Consider the following 22,988-nt stretch of genomic DNA (forward strand, 5'->3'; position numbering starts at 1 on the left):
CAGTGAAGAAATGCCTAAGCATAAAGAAAAGAAAAATGAAGTACTTTATAAACAAAAGACTGTTCACGTCAATGTCCCATATATGGACAATTAAGTTGGCAATCAGCTAAAAATTATTGTTAGTTAATTTAAACCTAGCTATTATGTAAAACCAATTGTTGTTTGCTGTACCACTATTGAGGCATACTGAGGGGATTATTTAAATCGCCGCTTCATTTTACTATGTCTGGTAGCCTAATCTACATGCCTCTGCGACAGAGGCATGTAGTCTAGACGTACCCTAAGGGATAGATGGGGAATTAGTTTGTGAACGGTACAACAAAGGTGTCTGCATAACAGTGTTTCGCCCACTGCGTCACCTTCAGTTCATGTATTATGCTTTTCCGGGACAATGGGTAAATATCCTCCCCATAAAAGGACAAAAAGTGGGGGAATGTAGTAAGTTGAGGGTCAGTAACATGGAGTCAGCTGGCCTAAAGCCTGTAACATGAAAACAGCAACAGGCCTGCAATCTAGTGAGCAAGACTTTGGTTCAGTAACTCAATACTCATAACTGTGTAATTGTGTAAGTTAGGACTGTAAGCCGAAAGGGAGTAACAGAACATCTTAAGGAATGTCCTGGTACAAAAACTCCCTAAACACGAATGCACATACTGACCTAGGTTCAGGACCAGGTCGGCATTGACAGCATGAAGGACAGTAAGTAAGCCCCCCTTCCGTAGGTGATGAGTGGTATCTAAGCAACAGAGGGTGGTAGCCCGTACATAAAGAAATGATGTAAGTTGTTTGTATCTGTCTATAAAAGGACACCACAAAAGGTGCTTTCCGGCCGACCTTGACGGGGGGGGGGGGGGGGGGAAGGCGCAGTAGGCGCCTGAACGCACACTAGCTTAACTTTGACTAACTGCTGTTAATATTTGTTATATGGCAATAGGCCTGCCTGATGTTGGTACCTTGTCAACGTGGGCCATAGTGCCCAGTGGTATAATATTGTACTGATCTCTGTTACCAACTGGTAGAGCTTCGCATTTGACAACAAACCTGCTCGATTGATTTCAAACCTTGCCTACATCTGCCGTTTCCGGGGCCTCTCGGAGATCTCCCGTGTTGACCCAAGTGCACGGGGTCTAACTCTCTAGATAAAGGGAGTACTGATTGTTACGCAAGCAGCCAAAAGTTTATCACAGACGGAGTAGAGGTCCTGTCAGGAGCACGCCAGGACGACCCTGACCAGATGACATTGACACTGACAGTCCAGACCACCGAAGGTACCGAGGTACGAAAACACCGAGGTACAACAGGGAACTGAACAAAAACCAACCCATGGGGCTGTAAGCAGGTAAACTGTGACTTTCGCAGATTTTCCAGGATGGATGGTCAGCATACCCAATGGTCTTCACAAGGAGAGAAAACCCACAATACAGGGTGGGCAGTTAATCACTTTCACACCCATAGAGTGAAACATCAGGGAATCTTTTAAGCCTCAGAATCATGAAAATAAATAAAATTTACCCATTTTTTTATCAAGTGGCTAAACCTGCTTTATTTTTCATTACTTGACTGTATTAGTTACAAAAGTTCTATATGTCATCATACTAAAACAAAAAAAAAAAGCCCTCAAGTTCCCATGAACAAATGAGTTAGAGTAGCCCAGAAAAAACTGCACGCAGAAATGGAACCAGGGCTGAGAGATAGGACCAGTCACACTGTGCTGGGAGATTCATTGGTGTTTCCCTACCCATGCCCGTGACACTCTCCTGCAGCCCCCAGGAGCCTGACTTATGACACAGAAATCACTCTGGGATTCTTAAACATGGAGAACCCAGGCTGCTGTGGTCAGTGACCCTTGGGAATGTGCAGCAGTAGAACAGGAAGAAAATAAAACTCTACATGGCTGAGACAGAGGTTCCTGTGTCTAGGGTGAAGGATGGGGGAAGGAGGGAAGCCTCAGACTCACCTGTCCCCTTCCAATGGCAATGGAGAGAAAACACCACGTTTCACTGTCCCCAGTGTCATTAGAGGAGGTTTTGGAACAAATAGAAAAACTTAATGTTAACAAATCTCCGGGACCAGATGGCATTCATCCAAGGGTTCTAAAAGAACTCAAATGGGAAATTGCTGAACTATTATCTGTGGTTTGTAACCTATCCTTTAAATCGGCTTCCGTACCTAATGACTGGAAGGTAGCCAATGTGACACCAATATTTAGAAAAGGGCTCTAGAGGCGATCCTGGCAATTACAGACTGGTAAGTCTAACTTCAGTACCGGGCAAATTAGCTGAAACAATAGTAAAGAATAAAATTGTGAGGCATATAGAAGAACATAATTTGTTGGACAAAAGTCAACATGGTTTCTGTAAAGGGAAATCATGTCTTACTAATCTATTAAAGTTCTTTGAAGGGGTTAACAAACATGCAGACAAGGGGGATCCAGTAGATATAGTATACTTAGATTTTCAGAAAGCCTTTGACAAGGTCCCTCACCAAAGGCTCTTGTGTAAATTACATGGCCACGGGATAAGAGGGAAGGTCCTTTCTTGGATTGAGAACTGGTTAAAAGACAGGAAACAAAAGGGTAGGAATAAATGGTAAATTTTCAGAATGGAGAGGGGTAACTAGTGGTGTCCCCCAAGGGTCAGTCCTGGGACCAATCCTTTTCAACTTATTCATAAATGATCTGGAGAAAGGGGTAAGCAATGAGATGGTAAAGTTTGCGGATCATACCGAACAGTTTAGGATAGTTAAGAGAAAAGCAGACTGTGAGGGACTCCAAAAAGATCTCACCAAACTGAGTGATTGGGCAACAAAATGGCAAATGAAATGTAATGTGGATAAGTGTAAAGTAATGCACATCGGGAAAAATAACCCCAACTATACGTACAGTATGATGGGGGCTAATCTGGCTATGATAACTCAGGAAAGAGATCTTGGAGTTATCATGGACAGTTCTCTGAAAACTTCCACACAGTGTGCAGCGGCGGTCAAAAAGGCAAATAGGATGCTAGGAATTATTAAGCAAGGGATAGAAAATAAGACAGAATATCTTACTGTATAAAACTATGGTAGACCCACATCTTGAATACTGTGTACAGATGTGGTCTCCTCACCTCAAAAAAGATATTTTGGCCTTGGAAAGGGTTCAGAAAAGGGCAACTAAAATGATTAAGGATTTGGAACGGGTCCCATATGAGAGGTTAAAGCGACTGGGACTTTTCAGTTTAGAAAAAGAGGAGATGGGGGGATATGATAGAGGTATATAAAATCATGAGTGGTGTGGAGAGGGCAGAAAAAGAAAAGTTATTTATTAGTTCCCATAATAGAAGAACTAGAGGACACCAAATGAAATTAACGGGTAGCAGGTTTAAAACTAATATAAGAAAGTTCTTCTTCACACAGCGTGTAGTCAACCTTTGGAACTCCTTGCCAGAGGAGGCTGTGAAGGCTAGGACTATAACAGAGTTTAAAGAGAAGCTAGATAATTTCCTGGAGGTTAGGTCCATAAAAGGCTATTAGCCAGGGGATAGAATTGGTGTCCCTGGCCTGTTTGTCAGAGGCTGGAGAGGGATGGCAGGAGACAAATCACTTGATCATTGTCTTCGGTCCACCCTCTCTGGGGCACCTGGTGCTGGCCACTGTCGGCAGACAGGATACTGGGCTAGATGGATCTTTGGTCTGACCTAGTACGGCCGTTCTTATGTTCAGTGTTTTAGCATCTAGTGCAAGGGTTGGCAACATCCAGCACACATGCTATAAGTGGCACGCAAGATGATTTTCAGTGCCAAACAATAAATGGGCCCCCACACCCTCCACACCTACAAAAGGGAGCCTGTGTTTGCAATCCAGCATTACTCCCCCCACAAAATTGGAGCCAGAGTTGGTTTCCTGCAGGAGTGGAGCGAGGAGGAGCCCATTTGTTGCACATGCCCCATCGACACTGAGCTTGGGGATGGCTGTGAAGAAAGAGACTAGGGATGTTTGTGTGCTGCCACTGCAAAATGCACGGCGTTAAATGTGCATTATATCTGCTTGCAGAATCGGAAATGATGTAAGGAAGCTGAACTGACCCTTAAGGCAGTTTGGCCCCTTCTCTTTCTCCACTTGGGGTGTTGACTTCACAGCACATTCCTGGCTCCATCACAGCCCCCAGGATAGGAGCCAATTGCAGCAAGTGGAGAGGGGGCAAGAATGAGAGGTGCATGTATGTATGCATTGAAGGACCAAATCTGGCAACTCAGGCTGGCCTGGAAAGTCCTGAGGCTGCACTCTTGATCCAGCTTGCAGGGAAGTGCGTGCGTGGTGCTCCTCCACTCCCCCCAGGAAAAGCCAGTGTGGAGCCCAGGGCAGGACACCAAGCAGGGCATGTGGTAGAGAAAGTACCTCCCATTTCCTGGGACAACAGCATGGCCCAGGGAAGATGGGTTAAATCTTGGAAAACAACTTTGGAAAGGTTGCTGATCCCTGACCTAGTGAGTTCTGGCCCATCAGGCAGGAAATGGACAAAAACTAAATGCTTTTCAGCATGGCCTGGGGTCATAGGAGTGTCTGGGAATGAGCTAATCACTAGCAATGACTCTGCTTAACGGGGGAGGGGGGAGAGGGGGAGCGGAGGAATTCCAGTATCCCTGTGGGATTTGGGGAGGGGAGGATTTTGCAGCATTTCTGCACAGGCCCCTTCCAGGGAACAGTTCTAGGGCAGTATGGGAGGCCTGCCAAGGGGAGATGAAAGATGGGGGGTGGGGACAGGGATCCAGATGGAAAGTGGGGCCTGGCCTAAGTGTCCTTCTAATAATGCCTATCGCTGAGGGATCCTAGCTAGAACAGAAAAGGAGAGGGAGAACTTGAGGCAGGCCCAGGGAGCATCTGGAGGAGATTGTGTCTCTTCCTTCTGCCCCCTGTGGCCCATCAGACAGGGCTGCAGTTTGCAGGAGGGCTGATTGGTGTTCCTCCCACACCTAGGGTTTGCTCAAACAAGCCAGAGCCAGAGGGTTACTGACCAGTTGATTGTTGGGTGATGCATCTCCTCACCCCAGTGCTGGACAGCTGGATCCCTGGGAGCCAAATGCCACTCATCTGTTTGTGGGAATTAGGTAGCACACAGAAAGAATTTCCCTTTGGTGTAGAGCAGTCTCTGGTGCCGAAGCTCTAATTAAAGTGTTTTACACACCAGCTCCTGAAATCTGAGAGGTTTCTTCCCTGGGGGATTTTCTAAAGCAGGACTTGTGTGGATTCTCTGATGTCTAGTAAGGCGAGAGGTGTGCCCAAAGCTTTTCCCACAGTCAAGGCATTTATATGGTCTCTCTCCTGTGTGGATCCTCTCATGGACAGCAAGAGCTGATTGACGAATGAAATCGTTCCCACACTCATGGCATTTACAAGGTCTCTCTCCTGTATGCACTCTCTGATGACTAATAAGGTATGCAGTCTGACAAACTTTTCCCACGGTCGAAGTACTTATATGGTCTCTCTCCTGTGTGGGTTCTCTCATGTCTAATGAGGGCTGATTGCATAGTGAAACCTTTCCCACATTCACGGCATTCATATGGTCTCTCTCCTGTGTGAGTTCTCTCATGGACAGTAAGGGCTGATCGTATAGTGAAATCTTTCCCACATTCATGGCATTTATATGGTCTTTCTCCCGTATGAATTCTCTCATGGACAACAAGGGCTGGGCGTGCAGTGAATCCTTTCCCATACTCGTGGCATTTATATGGTCTCTCACCCATGTGGATTCGCTCATGGACAGCAAGGGCTGATTGTTCAGTGAAAACTTTGCCACATTCATGGCATTTATACGGTCTTTCTCCTGTGTGGATTCTCTCATGGACAATAAGGGCTGATCGCTCAGTGAAATCTCTCTCACATTCATGGCATTTATATGGTCTCTCTCCTGTATGCATTCTCTGGTGGAGAATAAGGTGTGAACTCTGAATGAAGCTTTTCCCACACTCAAGGCACCTATAAGGTCTCTCTCCTGTGTGGGTTCTGACATATCTAATGAGGGCTGATCGCTCAATGAAACTTTTCTCACACTCATGGCATTTATATGGTGTCTCTCCAGTGTGAATTCTCTGATGTACACTGAGATGTGACCTCTTAATGAAGCTTCTCCCACATTCCAAGCATCTATATGGCCTCTCTCCAGTGTGGGTATGCTGATGTCTACTAAGGTGTGATCTCAAAGTGAAGATTTTCCTACACTCACTGAATCTTTTCCCACAGTCTGAGCATTCACAGGGTTTTTTTACCTTGCAATTTGTCTGCTGGGCTGCTGTTTCCTTGGATCTTCCCCCACATTCAATGGATTCCTTCACTGTCCTGCTTGGATTGTTCTTCAGGTGCCTCTCTGCCCTGTGTCGATTTCCCCAGGCTTTCCCCTGATTTATACACTGGGGAAAATCCCCTTCAGATCCTTCCACAAATGTTTCCTGAGATTCTACCAGTCCAGGACTTTCCTGCTGTTGATTCTCCTCATTGTTCTCCCTCACTGTCCTATCACCTGCTGGGAGACAGAATCCAGGCAAGAGTCATTGTCTGTGCTGAGAAGAACGGACCCACAGGGGAATGGCAAAAACAGACTAAGGCTACATCTAGACTGCAGGCTTCTTTCAGATGAAGCTGTTCTGGAAGGGATCTTCTGAAAAAACTTCTGAAAGATAGCGTCCACACTGCCAAAGCACATTGAAAAAGCAATCTGCTTTTTTGAAAGATATCTTCCACACTGAACGGAGGCTATCTTGCATTTAAAAGCTGTAATTACTATGGATGAAGTGGCCACCAAGACACCTATGCTTTTTCCTATTCTTCTTTCAAAAGAAACACTTCTTCCTCATCCACACATACCGTTTTCTAAAACAGCTCTTTCGGAAAAAGACTTCTTCCTCATAGAAAGAAGTTTACCAATATTGGGAAAACCCCTCTGTTCTTTCAAATTTTTTTGGAAAGAACATGATTGCAGTGTGGACGTAAGTGAAGTTTTTTTTTGAAAAACAGCCGTTTTACTGAAAAAACTTTGTCGACATAGCCTGAGACATTAGATTCTGCCTCCAGACCCCACCTAAACACTCCCAAGGAAGGGAATGTATGGAGGAAACTCCTGACAGCCAACAGGATAGGGAGTTGTGGCAGGTATGTGCAAGGTTGATACCTACAGCCCTTCCTGGGAGACATGGGGAGAAGTGAGAGCTCTCACTCACTGCTCATTTTGGGAGTCCCAGCTTTTTCCTGCACTGACCAGAAGGTTTCTGTGTCAGTTTCCTTGAATCCTCACCTGTGTGGTTGCCTCTCAGGTTCTCCATTTCTTTGGGGGGCTGGAGATCTGGGACCCACAGCTCTTCCCCTTGGTCCAGTGGGGTGATCAGGTCAGGTTTAGGAATGGAGAATCCTGCACGGGGGTGAAATCAGGCAAAGTGAAGGCACATGGAGTCCTGGCAGAGTATGTGTCATGTGGAACATTCCCTGAGCACAATCTGATCCTACATGGGACTGTGGTAACTCAGACATCTGAGAGCAGCAAAGTTCTGGGGCAGAATGGGGTGAGGGATGTGACAAAGTCGGGGTTGTATTCACTCTATTACATTGCATGCGATTTCTACAGCCTGTAGTAACCGTGTGTGTGTGTGTGTGTCAGTTTCCCTGGGCATTGTACCACTACCTAGATGGAGATGAGAACATGGGGGTGACTCACTGTAGGAGATGCCCAGGCCAGCACATTCACAATGGCCCAGATTCATGGTAATTTGAGCCTGACAGGCGTGTGACCTGGTGACACCTTTTGCCCAGGAAGTTGGACTAAAGATGGGTCTGGCTGCACCAACGGACAAACTGAGGAGAACAGAAGTGAGTCTTACTTGTTTAGGGGCAGAGATGGAGGGGATCGTGGCCTTTGGCTCTGGAGTCCCTTCTCCCCAAAATGAATTGTACTGACTGCTCCTGGTTCCTGGGCTAACAAGTCAGTTCTAAGGATGTTAAGCGGGTATTTAACTAATCATGTAGTCAACAGAATTTTCATCGACTATACGATCAGTCAATAAGGGAAGAAGTGCTCAGTCCTGGGTTGTGCCGGTCTTAAAGCTACCCCCGCTGCGGCTCTGCAGTTTAAATACAGTAAGAGCTGGGCTGGGACCCTCCATGGATGGGTCCACTGCGGGCAGCGGCTGCTTTGCAACAGCTTCCTCTGCCCCCACCCCCACCTGCACTGCAGCCTCTGATAGCACTGGCTCCTGCTCTATCTGCCCTCCACTGCCTCTGAAATGTGGACCTAGGCTTATCAGGTAGCTGACTACTCACTTACATCCCCAGTCTGTATCCCTATAAACTAATGAACTTTCTGTTCTACCTGCCACCTGAGAGTCACATCTGGTTGCGGGTGGAGGTGCAGGGTCCATTGACTCCCTCCCCCCCTTGGTGACAGAGTGCTGACATGCCCTCACTAGGAGTTTTAATTATCTGTGGGCTCTGGAGGACTTGCTGACACGCACACAGATCTATGATTAACTCCTGCCTATTTCCAAGCCTGTGAAATCTAGAGACTTTCCTATGGATGTAACTAGTCCCAAGAAGGCAGGTGAACGATGTGTGAAGGAGAAATAATGAATAGAACAGTCTCCTGCTTCTGGGCCCTGAAAGCTGGGGAGATGAGGATGAATTAACATATCCGTTAGGTGTCTGACTCCCCTATTCCTCAAAATGGAGCATGGTGATGAATACTGTTGGGATATGTAAGAATTAATAGGTTCTGGGAAGGCAATACAACAGTGAAAGGGGTCTAGCAAGAGCAGACATTCTCCTTTGAATATGTTTTTTCCCCCTTCATCCTTGCACACTGGAAAGATAGATAAAGGTCTGGCCAGAGGGGGAATTATGATTTCTGATGTATAAAGATGCTCTTTCCGTTCATTCTTGCACCCTAAAAGATATTTGCACTGAACAGTGTCTTCTTTGTTTTGTCTTTTGCTTATTTTCACATGCGTTATAAAACTACTTTCAGGGTCATATCCTTTGCAATCTCTGTAACCTGCTGGTTTGGGAAGTCCATAATGTAGAAACATGCTCATCTAACAGAAAATCCAGTAAACAAGGGCAGATATAATAATATTTATTCCCTGCCTTTTAATATTCATTATATGGGAGTTAACATTACTGAATAAGGATTTAGGGAGAGTAGTGATAGACATGTGAATTAACATACTAAAATAGATAAAGGAATGTAACTCATGCCAAATACTTGTTCACTCAGAATGGGGGGTTGGGAGTATGATGGGAATGAGCACCTGCACTAAAGAGGTCTATTTACTCCGTCCACTACTGAGTCTCCTTTTTCTTTTCTAACATCTGGAATCATGAACAGGATTTCAAGGGAGATTTATGCCTCATTAACATGTTTCAATGGATCATATGGGTAAATCTGACAGGCAATTTACTGCAACAACTGAAAGGTGTTTTATTATCAAATTGATGGGTAAATAGTGGGGACCTTATGAGTGTCCATCTGGGGAATATCAGGATTGGCGGGCCATTCAGGGACAGGTAGAATCCTCTCATGTTCAAAACTTCCCAAGAGAAGAAGGCGGCAGCTTTTCTGATCCAGGCTCTGTGTGAGGGTCTGTCTGGGAGGAAGTTACTAAACTTTTAATTAAAGTAGAAACTCTTCAGCAAATTGCTGAAGAGCAGTTAACCATCAAAGTGTGCTGGCAGTCAGCTTGGCTAAGAACTGTATGGACAATTTTTAACTGCCTTAAGTTTAAGAACCTAGCCCTGAAGGGTCAAGCAAATGCCTTAAAGAACAATTCATTTTCCTCTTCAAAAATAAGTACTCAAACATAGGGCATTTGAAAATTTGTAAGAAAAGGACCAGGAAATGTGAGGGCTTGCTAAATCATTAGTGAAACAAAGCCTGTGCCCATGTAAGAGAAAAAAGGATCAGGCCCAGACAAGCTGGCATGCAACAGATGAACTGTAAAAACAGGCAGGGGGATGGTATAGTCAGAGGAGTAAGGAAAAAAGTATATAGGGAATTCACATCCCTGTGAATGGCGGTAACTTGGTTTGAGCCACCAAGTGTAAGCTATTTGGGAGTGTTATTTTGGGAGATAAAGCAAGTAATTAAAGGAAAAAGAGTGAGTGAGAGAGATGCTAACTCTGCAGAGTGTCTGTGTGAGCTGTGTGAACAACTAAATGTTGTTTAAATGTTGAGGGAAATTGTTATAGGAAAAGAATTCTAGGTTTCTTTGCAGCCATTCTGATGGAAAAATGGGCCCTTTTCAAAGAAATGTCTGTAAATAATCAGGCATGTGAAAAAAACTTAAAAAACAACGAATAGTCTAGCGGCAGATTAAAGACTAACAAAACATGTGGATGGTATCATGAGCTTTCATGGGTGCCACTAGACTGTTTTTTTTTAAGTTTTTCCCGTTACAGGCTAACAAACCCCTCTGAAGTAATTTGTGTGTGAATATGGTGTGTGCACGCATGTGTGCGTGTTTATGCATACACACACACACACACACACACACAAATGTTGTGTAAATATATAAGGGTTTTAAAATTTAAACAAACACGATTTGTAAATCATGATTTGTAAAGTTCTGTTTTTTAGGCTTAGGATAAATTAGTTTTTTGTTTTATTTTTAATAATTTTAATTTTAAGTTGAAAAACTGACAAGACACTTGTGTTCGTTGCCTTTGATCCTTATCTACTTCCTTTTAACTATCCAACCTTCAGGTGCTTATAGGCACCAGCTCTGCCTACTTGTTTTTCCCTTTGATAGTTTCATTCCCTCTGCTCCTTGTTTCCCACCCCTCTTCTCTCTTTCATTTTAAAAGAAATGCAAACAAGCATGCTACTTAACATCTTATTAAGGCTCCAAAAAAAGCCACAAGAAGAAGTTACTCACCCTGTGAGGTAACGATTGTTCTTCGAGATGTGCCCCGTGGGTGCTCCACTCCAGGTGTCGGGTCCTGTCCCAGCGCCACGAATTGGAGAGCTATCAGAGCCATGGTCCGCCGGACTGCGCATGCGTGGCTGCCAGAGGTGGTGTTCACGCCTTTGAAGTGTTGCGCGTGGTCCGGCTTGCTCAATTCCTCTCAGCCGCTCCCTGAAAAGAAAAGAGTGAAAAATTCTGGAGTGGGGAGGAAGGGCGGGTCGTGGAGCACCCATGGGGCACATCTCGAAGAACAATCGTTACCTCACAGGGTGAGTAACTTCTTCTTCTTCTTTGAGTGGCCCCGTGGGTGCTCCACTCCAGGTGACTTCGGAGCAGTACTCGAACACTTGAGCGCTCTGGAATTAATGTTTTTGAATATGCGAAAGAACTGCCGTAGCCACAGAGGAATCAGCAGCAAATTGGTTTACTACAGCATAATGCTTCATAAAGGTAGAATGAGAGGACCATGCTGCTGCTTGACAAATGTCTCGGAACGGAACACCTCTAAGAAAAGCTGTAGTCGTGGCTACTGCTCTTGTAGAATGGGCCTTAGGAGAGCATACAAGAGGTTTGTTACGTATGGAGTAGCAGGTTGTAATACACAACACTATTAATCTTGCAATTCGTTGGGATGTGATGGGTTGTCCCTTGGTTCTATCCGCTAACGACACTATTAGATGGTCCATTTTCTAAAGTGTCGGGTTCTTTCGATATAAAAAGCTAATGCCCTCCTCACATCCAGCGTGTGCAGCACTGTGTCTTCCCTTGAAGCATGAGGCTTGGGATAGAACAACCGGCTCGTTTATGTGGAAATCCGAACAAACTTTTGGAACAAACGCTGGATGAGATCTCAAAGTCACCAACTCCTTAGTAAAAATCGTGTAAGGAGGTGACGACATGACAATTGAGCAATTGACGAGCTATTTCGCTCACTCTGCGGGTTGATGTAATGGCAAGCAGAAAAAGCAATTTTGTGGTCAGAAGCTGTAATGGTATAGTAGCTAAGGGTTCAAAGGGTGTGTGTGTGTCAGGGAATCCAGAACAAAGTCTAAATTCCAGGAAGGTGGTGGTGGTCACCGTGGTGGGTTGAGGTTTGTAAGTCCTTTTAGGAACCTCTTTGTGATGGGATGAGCAAATACAGAAAACCCATCCTGACCCTGATGAAAAGCACTAATTGCTGCTAGGTGCACTCACAGCGAGGCTATTGCAAGACCCGTGTCTTGGAGGTGCAAAATATAAGCAAGTATCTGGGATATTTTTGTCACATGCGCGTCCCTGACATCACTGCCACACCACGCTTCAAATCTGGTCCACTTGGTGAGGTAGGTCCTTCGAGTAGACTCTTTTCTGCTGTGTACTAATACTTGTTTGACTCTCTGTGAACATGAGCATTCGACTGGGTTAAACCAGCGAGCATCCACGCTGTGAGGTATAAGGTCTCGGGTTTTGGAAGACAAAGGGAACCATTGTCTTGAGTCAAGAGGTTTGGAAGCAGAGGAAGGGTGTACGGTGTCCTGATGGACATCTGGTGGAGTAATGAATACCAAGGCTGCCATGGCCAAGCTGGAGCTATGAGGATTACTCGAGCCCTTTCCATAATGATCTTTTCCAGGATTTTGGGAACTAGGACAATTGGGGGAAAAGCGTATAGCAATGACATTCCCCAATTGCGAAGAAAAGCATCTCCTAAGGAGTGACGTCCGATCCCTGCCCTGGAGCAATAATTGGGGCACTTGGGGTTGGCCGCCGTAGCAAACAGGTCTATTGAGGGGAACCCCCATTGGGTGAAAATATAATGCAGAATGTCCATGCGAAGTTCCCATTTGTGGTCGTGGGGAAACAGCCTGCTGAGTGAGTCTGCAACAGTATTCTGGACGCCTGGCAAGTAGGTGGCTGACAGGACGGTATTGATACGGATACACCATTTCCACAAGCGCATCGCCTCTATACAGAGGGATCGGGATCGAGCTCCTCCCTGTCTGTTCACGTAGTACCTGGTGGCAATAATGTCTGTAAGGATTCTGATGGTTGTATTCCTTATATGGGACTGAAAATGGTGACATGTGTGACGCACTGCTCTTAACTCGAGAATGTTGATGTGTAAGAGCATTTCCTGTGTAGACCAGTGACCTAGAACCGTCATGTTGTCCATATGCGCTCCCCAGCCAGTAAGGGATGCATCCGTTGTTATTTGCTTCGACGGTTGTGGACGGTGAAAGGGAATGCCCGCCGTAAGATTGGTCGGCTTGGTCCATCATTGCAGGGATTGTCGTACATGTGGTGGTATCACCACCACCTTGTGAATGCTGTCTCTTACTGGAGTATATACTATAGCCAGCCAGTGTTGGAGGCAGCAAAAAAGTAACCTTGCATTTTGGACAACAGTTGTCAAGGACTGGACTCGTTGGGGCATGTGTCAATGTGTGAACAAGATCTCGAATGGCGGCAAAACGTTCGGCAGATAAGTAAGCGCGTGCTGTTTTCGAGTCGAGCCTTGCCTCTATGAAAATCAGATCTTGTGTCAGCACTGGCGAGGATTTCTGCATGATTATGAGGAGACCCAGAGAGTGAAAGACCCGAGAGGCTGTTGTCACCATGTGTTCGGCCTCTGAATACGTTAGGCCTCTTATAAGGCAATCGTCCAAGTATGGGAAAATTGTCACTCCTAGTCTGCGCAAGTGGGCAGCCACTACCGCTAAGGTTTTTGTGAAAACTCTGGGTGCGCATGCCAAACCGAAAGGTAGTACTTTGTATTGGAAATGTTCTCGGCCTAGCTGGAAACGGAGAAAACGCCTGTGTGCCACGTGGATTGCTATGTGGAAGTAGGTGTCTTGCAGGTCAAGGACTGCAAACCAGTCCCCCTTGTTCAACGATGGGATGATGGCATTTAGGGTCACCATCTTGAAACGGTGTTTCCTGAGATAGCGGTTTAACCTGCGTAGGTCCAAAATGGGTCTCCATCCTCCTGTCTTCTTCAGGGTAAGGAAGTAGCGGGAATAAAATCCTTTCCCCCGAAACTGACTTGGTACCCTCTCTATTGTGCTGATATTCAGAAGGTGCTGAACTTCTTGCTTCAGCAAATGCTCATGCGAGGGGTCCCTGAAAAGGGACGGAGTAGGAGGGGTGGTAGGGGGAATGGATAGAAAGGGGATGGAGAGACCAGATTGTACCACTTCCAGTACCCACTTGTCCGTGGTGATATTGGACCAGTGAAGATGGTACTGTTTTAAGTGATGGTGAAACAGATGTAAGGAATTTTGTGGTACGTTGAACGTGGGAGTCGTTCTTGCATCCTCGACAGAAAAGTCAAATCTGCTGCTTTTGAGCAGGTTGACTGGACAAACGGTTCGGATGAGATCTCTTACGTTGAGGACGCTGTCGGAAACGCTGATCGTCTTGGGTACGCGGTTGATTCTTATTGAACGCATAATCGTACCTTTGTTGGTAAGGATAGTAGTGCTTACGCTTATAGGGAGGTGTGTACATTCCCAAGGTACATAAAGTGGTATGGGAGTCTTTGTCAGAATGGAGAACCTCGTCGGTGATACTAGCGAAGAGCTTTTGCTTATCAAAGGGTAGGTCTTCAACTTTATTTTGAAGCTCCCGTGGGGCTCCTGCAGATGATAACCAGGAAGACCGTCTCATTGTGACCCCGGTAGCCGTGGCCCGTGCAGCCGTGTCGGCCACATCCATGGCCATCTGTAAAGTAGTATTACAGGCTATATATCCCTCTTGGACTATGGCCTTTAGAAAGGGTTTCTTGGCATCAGGGAGATATTGTAGTAGCTCTGTAAATTTTGAGTAATTATCAAAATTGTGATTAGAAAGGTGGGCCATATAGTTTGTGATTCGTAACAATAACGTAGCCGAGGAGTAAACCTTTCTTCCAAAAACGTCTAATTTTTTATTATCCTTGTCTTGGAATGTATTTTTATATTGGGGAGCTTTAGCTCTACGTTGTACCGCATCAACAACAAGGGAATTGGGTTGAGGATGGTTGAAAAGGAAATCTAGTCCTTTAGCAGGTACAAAATATTTTCTATCAACTCACTTACTAGTTGGGGGAGCCGATGGAGGGGTTTGCCATATTTCGTCTGCCACTTCCATAATGGCCTCATCAATAGGGAGGGCGATGTTTGCCCGTTGTTGTTGCCGTAGATTTTTTAAAAGACGATGTTTCTTTACTGGTACATCCATTAATTGTATCTCCTGTGTGTTCACGACTCTCTTGAACAGATCCTGGAACTGCTTAAGGTAATCCAAGGGAGGGGTGTCTTCTGGAATCACTGCGTCATCCGGAGAGGAGGAGGAACATTCGGCTGGGGGAATGTGTGGTTGAGGATCTTTTGTATCGGACAATTGGCCCTCTTCTGGTTCTGAATGATCTTGATGGATGCTTAAGTTTTCTGATGGAGGCGAAGAAAACAATTGTTGTGGATGGTCAGGTAAGTGCGCACTGGGTAATGGACGAGTACATAAAGAGCCGCTATAGGATAGGATAGCATGGCCAGGGCGGGGGCGGTCATAATCATCCCTGCAGTAGTGGCCATAGCAGTGGTCTGACCGCACTGGCGAAGAATATCTAGAAGATCTTGAACTGCAGATGTAGTAGACTCGACATGGTGACCGTCTCGGTGATCTGCGCCTTGGTGACCTCCTGGGGGAGCGAGAACGCAATAGAGAGCGTCTTGATTCTATATAAACTGTGTCCCCCCGTGAGGGTCTTCCAAGTAGCTGGTAAGAAGGCGAGAAGCTATAGTCTCGGTGCCGTCGGTATCTGGGTGGAGAAGAAGACGGTCCCGGGGAGAAGGTAAGCGATGGTGACAAAGCCCTGTAGATTTCTTTCCCTGCAGCTTTACAAGGCAATGAAGCCTTGTCAATTTCAACTGCTGGTGGAGAGCTCAAGGCTGAACCTGGCTGCGGTGCCGATGGAGAGCCACATGAAGGCAGTGTTGGCGGTGCTGAGGATAAGCCCAGTGCCGGTAGATCAGAGCATGCCTGCGGTGCCGCTTGGGATGTTTGCCGGCTTGGCACCGGGGGGTTTAAAGGCGCCCCTGCCGGTGCCACTAGCACAGCCATTGGCGGTGCTGGCTTGCGTGTTCCTGCTGATGCCGGCTTCTACACTGTTGCCGGAGCCGGTGCTGCTGTCCCGTGCAGTCCTGGCTCAGGTGATCTCCTCGCTCTAGGAGCCCGTTGGTGCCCTGGGGCAGGTACCCCTGATGATTCGTCAGGGCATTTGACTTTGGTGGTGGCAGGGAGGGATCGCGCTGGGGATGGCTTAGATTTTTTACTAACGGTCATCCCAGGAGACGTTGCCCGCCATTTCTGAGCTGCTATGCCAGAGGCAGGTACAGCATCAGACTCCAGCACCTTGCCATAAAGAATAAGTTTGAGGCGCAAGTCTCGGTCCTTACGAGCCCTCGCCGTTAACGCTGCAGTGAGTGCACTTCTGGGGGACATGCGTCTCACCCAGGCACCTCACACAAGAATCATGACCGTCCGATACCGGCATAGGGTCCCGGCAGACGGAGCATTTTTTAAAAACGGGGGATCCTGGCATAGTGAATTAAGGAGGAGGAAGAAATTGAGTAGTCTCTCCTCCGCTTGTCTCCTTAACTGGCTGTGAGATCCAGTCCGTTTCCCCCTTTAGTCTGAGGGAAACTTTCCTTCTTTCTTCTTCTGTTTTCTTTCTTTTTTTTTTTAAACTAGAAACCAACAAGAACTAAATAACTAATCAGGATCTGAACTATTTACAATTGTGAAGGCTTCTTTGAAAAAGCCATTGTGAAGTGAAACTGACAAGCAGGAGCTCTCGTCCACGACTGAGGGCGGCTGAGAGGAACTGAGCAAGCCGGACCACGCGCAACACTTCAAAGGCGCAAACGCCGCCTCGGGCAGCCACACATGCGCGGTCCGGCAGACCACGGCTCTGATAGCTCTCCGATTCGCGGCACCGGGACGGGACCCGACACCTGGAGTGGAGCACCCACGGGGCCACTCGAAGAATTAACTGTTTTCTTTTTCAGATTACTGAGTGTTGTGGGAGCAGAACTTGAAAGTAAGAATTAATCAGAACTCTGGCAGTTCACTGTGTCCCTTCTAAGGCAGGGTCTCTGAGCTGTTGATAACTTTGGATCTGAAACAAGCCAGAAAGTGTCTGTGTGAATGCAGATTGTCTGGCTAGTGGGGAAGGGTGAGAACTGCCCATAAGTGGCAGCACAAAGGGGTTGTGGATGATTAATAGACCTGAGCAGCAGCTACACTCATACTGTAATCCTCCAGAGGGGAGATTGGCAAGGGTGTCAATCCTGAGAATCGGGGAAGTGGGGGGGTCAACCCTAGGTAGAAAAATTTGTAGGCACAGTGCTGAAATCTGAAAACAGATAAGAGGGGTCTGCTATTATGCATGATAATCCTATCTTTCAATTCACTCAAACCCCAGGAAAAATTAAGGCCTATGCAAAGATTTCCAGACACACTGGCCTGAAAGATAAATAGTCTAATAAAAGGCATGGTAAACATGCACTTGTAAGAGACTTTACATTACTGTTAAATCCTTAGATACATTTAAGTTTAATAAGTAACAATGCGTAATGCATCTCATTTTCTTTTGGGAAAAGAAGAGCCTTTAAGCATGCTGGAATGGTAGCTGTAAACACACCTGGTCTGCAGTATATAAAGGAAACTGAAGTATATCACTTCATTAATCAGAGGGGTAGCCGTGTTAGTCTGAATCTGCAAAAGCGGCGTGGAGTCCTGTGACACCTTATAGACTAACTGAAGTGTAGGAGCATAAACTTTCGTGGGCAAAGATCCACTTCATCAGATGCATCTGACGAAGTGGGTCTTTGCCCATGAAAATTTATGCTCCTACACTTCAGTTAGTCTATAAGGTGCCACAGGACTCCTCGCCGCTTCATTAATGTAATGAACACACAGTTGGATAATTCACCCTAGACCAGTGGTCCCCAACCTTTACAGGCTCCCGGGCACCCAGGGGCGGGGCCACTCATGTTCTGGGCGCCCGAGGGTGGGGCCACTCATGCGCCAGGCACCCGGGGGCGGGGCCACTCATGCGCCAGGCACCCGGGGGCGGGGCCACGCGTCCTGGGGCACACCAGAGGCGGGGATGCCCTTGCACCCGGCGCCGGCATGTGCCCCAAGGCCGGGGCCGCCTGAGCGCCTTGTGCCGTGGGCCCGGGGCCGGAGCCACATGCCTGGGGCCGGCACCGGCGCCGCACGCCCGCATGTGCCCCGGGACTGGGGCCGCCCGAGCGCTGCGCACTAGGCGCCGGTGCGTGTCGTGTGCCTGGAGCCGGCGCCTCCAGTGCGCCACGCGCCGGGCCGGCCCAGGTTGTCGGTGGGCGCACACAAATGCCCCGGCGTCCGTGGGCACCGCGTTGGGGACCACTGCCCTAGACCCTTAAAGGGAAGAAGCCATTGAAACCTGGTAGGCTTATAGAACAAATGTACAGGTAAGTATTGGAGTAACTGCAGGAAATTAAAAAAATCCAGCAAGAATATCTGTAAACGAAACGGGTATTTTAAGCTATTATACACCATCCCCAAAGGGGTACAAAATGTTCTTTGTGTCTTTCAGAACATAAGAGCTGGTACCAGCTGAAAAGCAACTGAAAATAACATGGCTCTATTGTCACAACAAAGACGGTTTTGTATTTCATGTTTATCTTGTGGCGTTTGTCTCGTTGCTAGCATGGTTACGTACTGTGTTTGGGAAAAAAGAGGGAATACTGCATTTGGCAGAAAAATTAATAAGCATTTTATAACGATATAGAAACCAATATTGCAGAGGGGGCATCAGATGGGAATTTCGCCCACCCTCTGTGTTCTCCTGTACTCTACAAGCATAGCACCCCTTTTTATTGGGCATGTCATGCCATCCCCTTTTGAAATAAAGGGAAATTCACACGAATTAAAGTTCCTCCTCTACCTCCATCCCTCAGGGAAAATAGTCAGTTACACACTTAGCTCCATGGTGGTTGACTCTTCCCCAAAGGCCTGTAGTTTTTAATGCACCAGGTTTGCAAAATATCTATCACTCGGATTGTTTGGTATCTTAGTAACACATTTGCTCCCAGTTTAACAAAGTAGGAGAAAAAGCACTGCTATAGGCCATCAAGAAATCAATTGACAGAAGTACCCAGGGACAGCAAGACCTTGCCAATTATATATGGGAATGTTGAAATTCCCTGCAAGAAGCTGATTCCTCCACTCAGATCCAAAAGCTGGAACATGCTCGGAGGTTACTGGATGAGGAGGAGTGGGGACTGTTAGAGATCTGCCCTTAGCTCCACCAATCACCTGTTAGGGGATGTCATTTTAACTCTGGGAAACATCACTGAGTCTCTCATGATTAACCTAGTAGGCAGTGTAAAGCCTATGGTCAAGTACAACAAACTCTTACTGCCCACATTGTAAGCCTCCTGCGGGATGCCCACTCAGGCCTATGTTATTGGAAGGAACTGATATAGCCACCCAATTAAAGGCTCTGGGGGGAGAGGTGGATTTATTAGGGTTACTTATAATTTTTTCTCCTTTACTTAAAGATAGAATCTCACAGAAGCCTGAAGGAAAAAGTCCTCATGGCATACAGAAAGCCACGTTTGCAGGGTATCCTCAGCCTTAGGCTACTTACTGCTTCAAGTGAACTTCAAGAAAGCGAGGGTGATTCTTGTGTTGTATGTTAGTTTAATTAAAAGTTTTCAGAGTGTTATTTTAACAGGTAAGTTAATCTCTAAGGGTATGTCTACACTACCCCGCTAGTTCGAACTAGCGGGGTAATGTATGCATACCGCACTTGCTAATGAAGCCCAGGATTTGAATTTCCCGGGCTTCATTAGCATAAGCGGGGAGCCGCCATTTTTAAATCCCCGCTGCTTCGAACCCCGTGCAGCGCAGCTACACGGGGCTCGAACTAGGTAGTTGGGACTAGGTTCCTATTTCGAACTACCGTTACTCCTCGTGAAACGAGGTGTACCGGTAGTTCGGAATAGGCACCCTAGTCCGAACTACCTAGTTCGAGCCCCGTGTAGCTGCGCTGCACGGGGTTCGAAGCAGCGGGGATTTAAAAATGGCGGCTCCCCGCTTATGCTAATGAAGCCCGGGAAATTCAAATCCCGGGCTTCATTAGCAAGTGCGGTATGCATACATTACCCCGCTAGTTCGAACTAGCGGGGTAGTGTAGACATACCCTAACATTCATAACTCTCGTAGTTTTTGCTGTGCAATAATGTGAAAAACAATTAGGTTAACTAGGTAAGTAAATGGGCAGTTAGGAAGCATTACAGATTGCTTACAATAAATGTATTAGGTACCTTGTTAGTCTTTAAAGTGCTACATCATATTTTTTTTTTGTTTTACCAAGGTCAGACTAACACAGCTACCTCTATTACAATAAATTTGATATGATCAAAATCTTTTTTACTTTTTATTCATTAAAAAAATGTGTTAAGTGGTTTTAAATGCTCAAATGAAATATAGTGATGAAATTCATATTTAGGTTGTATAACATTAATTTCTCTTGTGTTTTATAAAACTTACATATTTAAGAATTTGACATTTTTTATGTAAAAGTCATGAACCTAATGAGAATAGGATATGAACAAATTAAAGAGAAAAAATATTTAACAGAATGTAAACCACAAAACTTTATAACTTATATGTCTGTCGTTAGTAAAATAAGTAATTCATTAAACAATAAATATCCTAAGAGGTGGATTATTTACAGTGGTGAAGTGGGGGGGGGGGGGGGGGGGGGGAATGGCCCTTGGGCGCCACACTAGTGAGGTGACAGTATAGTCCCCTTACACTCTCCCGGTCATCCCTCTGCTCGCCTGCTCCTTCTCTGCCCTCCGCCACCGGCTGGAGCTACCTCCGACCCACCTCTCTGCCCCCAGCCCGACCCCCTCCACCTCTGCCAGAGGGTTAGTGCATGCAGGACCCAGCCCCAAACTGGAGGCGGTTGGGTAAGACACAGTACAAGCTCCCCCCACTCCTCCCAGGGTCAGGCTCAGCCTCAGCTGTGCACCAGGTTCAGGGCCCCACCATTTGGCCTGGGGGCAATTTTGCCTTCATCCCCGGGCACATAACACCCTTGCTACGCCTCTGTCCGATGGTGCACACTGACTGGACTAAGGCAGTATCTGAACCTACCAGGATTAACTTTGACACACCTTTTAAAGCATCTCCAGGCTGAGCAATGCCAAGTGCAGATCCTGGAAACCTGGGCCATCCAAGGGACTGGACCAATGCATTCCAACTGGCAACTGAATTGCCTACAGTGTGTGCTTGGACTGATGTAACCTGCACCCTTAGAACAGGCCTTATGTACACTCATTCGCTTCTCAGATTATCCATAGTATTGGGATTTTGTTCCTGCTGATTGTACCACTGATTATTATTACTAGGGCTCTAAGTTATTCACTGTCCTGGCCACTCTTTGGAAGCCATATTTGTAGGTCAGCTACCCACCCTGTAGCATGGAGAGTGGATCAAGGAATCAGGTAGTTAAGAGTTAGGGCCTCTAGCCTAAATGCCCTAGTGGTCAGCGTCTGGGAAGGAAGGGTGCCTGGGACCTTCTTTGAAATAGGGTGGAGGAGTGTTGGGATATTTCAGAGTTCATTGGGGTCTGGGAAGGCCTGTGAGATTGGCAAGGGTCTGGCAACACCTGTAAATTTTCCTTACTAAATTATAGGCCTGTTTTTCTCTTGCATGAGGCCTGCTTTCTCCCTCCTTGCTGCTTGTAGAAAAGATAAGTGAGGCCACTTATCCTTCTCTCTGATGATGAGATAGATGGGGCAGTGTTACACTAAACTGTAACTTGATAAATCCACCCTAATTGCATCCCTTGCCTGTTCTCACTTGCTGTAAAACTTATTATCGGGGTCACAGTTTCTTTTCTCCTCCCTTGTAAGCTGCAGATTAAGACCATATGTAAAGCTGATTCAACTAAAAATCAGTAAACAAACAGCAGTGGGTATAACTGTATTCATCACGTTATTAATATTCATTGTATGGGAATTAACCTTACTAAATAAAGGTTTATGAAAAATAGTGATAGTCGTGCAAATTTACATACATTCCTTTATCAGTTTTAGTAACTGCTGCGATATCTTTGCCACTCAGAACTCTGTGTTGGCAGTCCAAGGTAAACATGTATGGGCGATAAAGTGGCCCATTTTCTCTGTCCTCTAGAGCAGGATTTCCCAACCTATGGGTCAGGACCCAAATATGGGTCACCATTACATTTCAAAAGGGTAGCCAAGTGTCTCCCCAGGTAGCTCTGCTCCCTCTCCTCCCCCTGTTTCTGAATTGCCTTGGGTCACCAAGTCTTCCTGAATTGTTAAAATGGGGTCCCCATCTGGAAAAGGTTGGGAACCGCTGCTCTAGAGTTTCCTGTGCTCCTTCTTCCAACAGGTACAAGGATCCCAGGACACACTTACCTGCAGTAAACGTGCATCCCCCTGCCAGGGGAATAGCCCAGTTGATTCCCCCAGGGAAGGAGAGAGCTCTGCCACACTCTGTAGGGTACAATTAAGTCTCCTTCATGGCCTATTCCATCCCAGGACAGTACAGACACACACTGTTCAGAAAGTGAGCTCCAGTGGGAGCTGGCAGGTCTGACACCAAGGACCCCAGGCAGGGCTCAGACTGCAGTGGCAGGTCACTAGGACTTGGAGAGAAAGGACCCAGCAGAGCTCTAGCTCCCCAAGGGTTCTGTGCACAAAGCTCCCAGCTAGAGGGCTCAGCTCACTCTGCTCTTTTGGCTCAAGAGCTCCTTGAAGCAGAAAGAGGCAGAGGAAGTTGCCTGAGAACCTAAGTGAATCCTTGGCTGGCTGCCTCAGACCCTGCCAGAGGTACCCTGCAGGCACTAACAGCAGCCGCACCAGTCCCACAACTCTGGTACCTACCGTTCCTGTCTTGGCACTTCCACTCACACCTCCAAACAAGGCACCACATGGGCAAGATGGTGGGGAAGCACATTGAGACCTTGAGTGCAGGGAAGAGCAGCACCATTGTTATGTCACCGAACCTGCTTCCCCTGGG

The 22,988-nt window shown here is 46.6% G+C and overlaps 2 protein-coding genes across 2 annotated transcripts in view; both read right to left on the reverse strand.

Annotated features, from left to right (window-relative positions):
* Positions 1–22,988, reverse strand: part of LOC102461324 (uncharacterized) — a 150,336-nt gene that overhangs the window by 84,954 nt on the left and 42,394 nt on the right. The window lies entirely within an intron of this gene.
* Positions 140–8,466, reverse strand: LOC142821502 (uncharacterized). The gene is given in 3 exon segments (XM_075912632.1): positions 140–5,423; positions 5,425–6,496; positions 7,268–8,466. Coding segments are annotated over 3 exon segments (1,377 nt in total). The 5' UTR covers positions 7,296–8,466; the 3' UTR covers positions 140–5,146.

This window comes from Pelodiscus sinensis, chromosome 31, assembly GCF_049634645.1.
Source record: "Pelodiscus sinensis isolate JC-2024 chromosome 31, ASM4963464v1, whole genome shotgun sequence".
Classification (NCBI taxonomy): Eukaryota; Metazoa; Chordata; order Testudines; family Trionychidae; genus Pelodiscus; species Pelodiscus sinensis.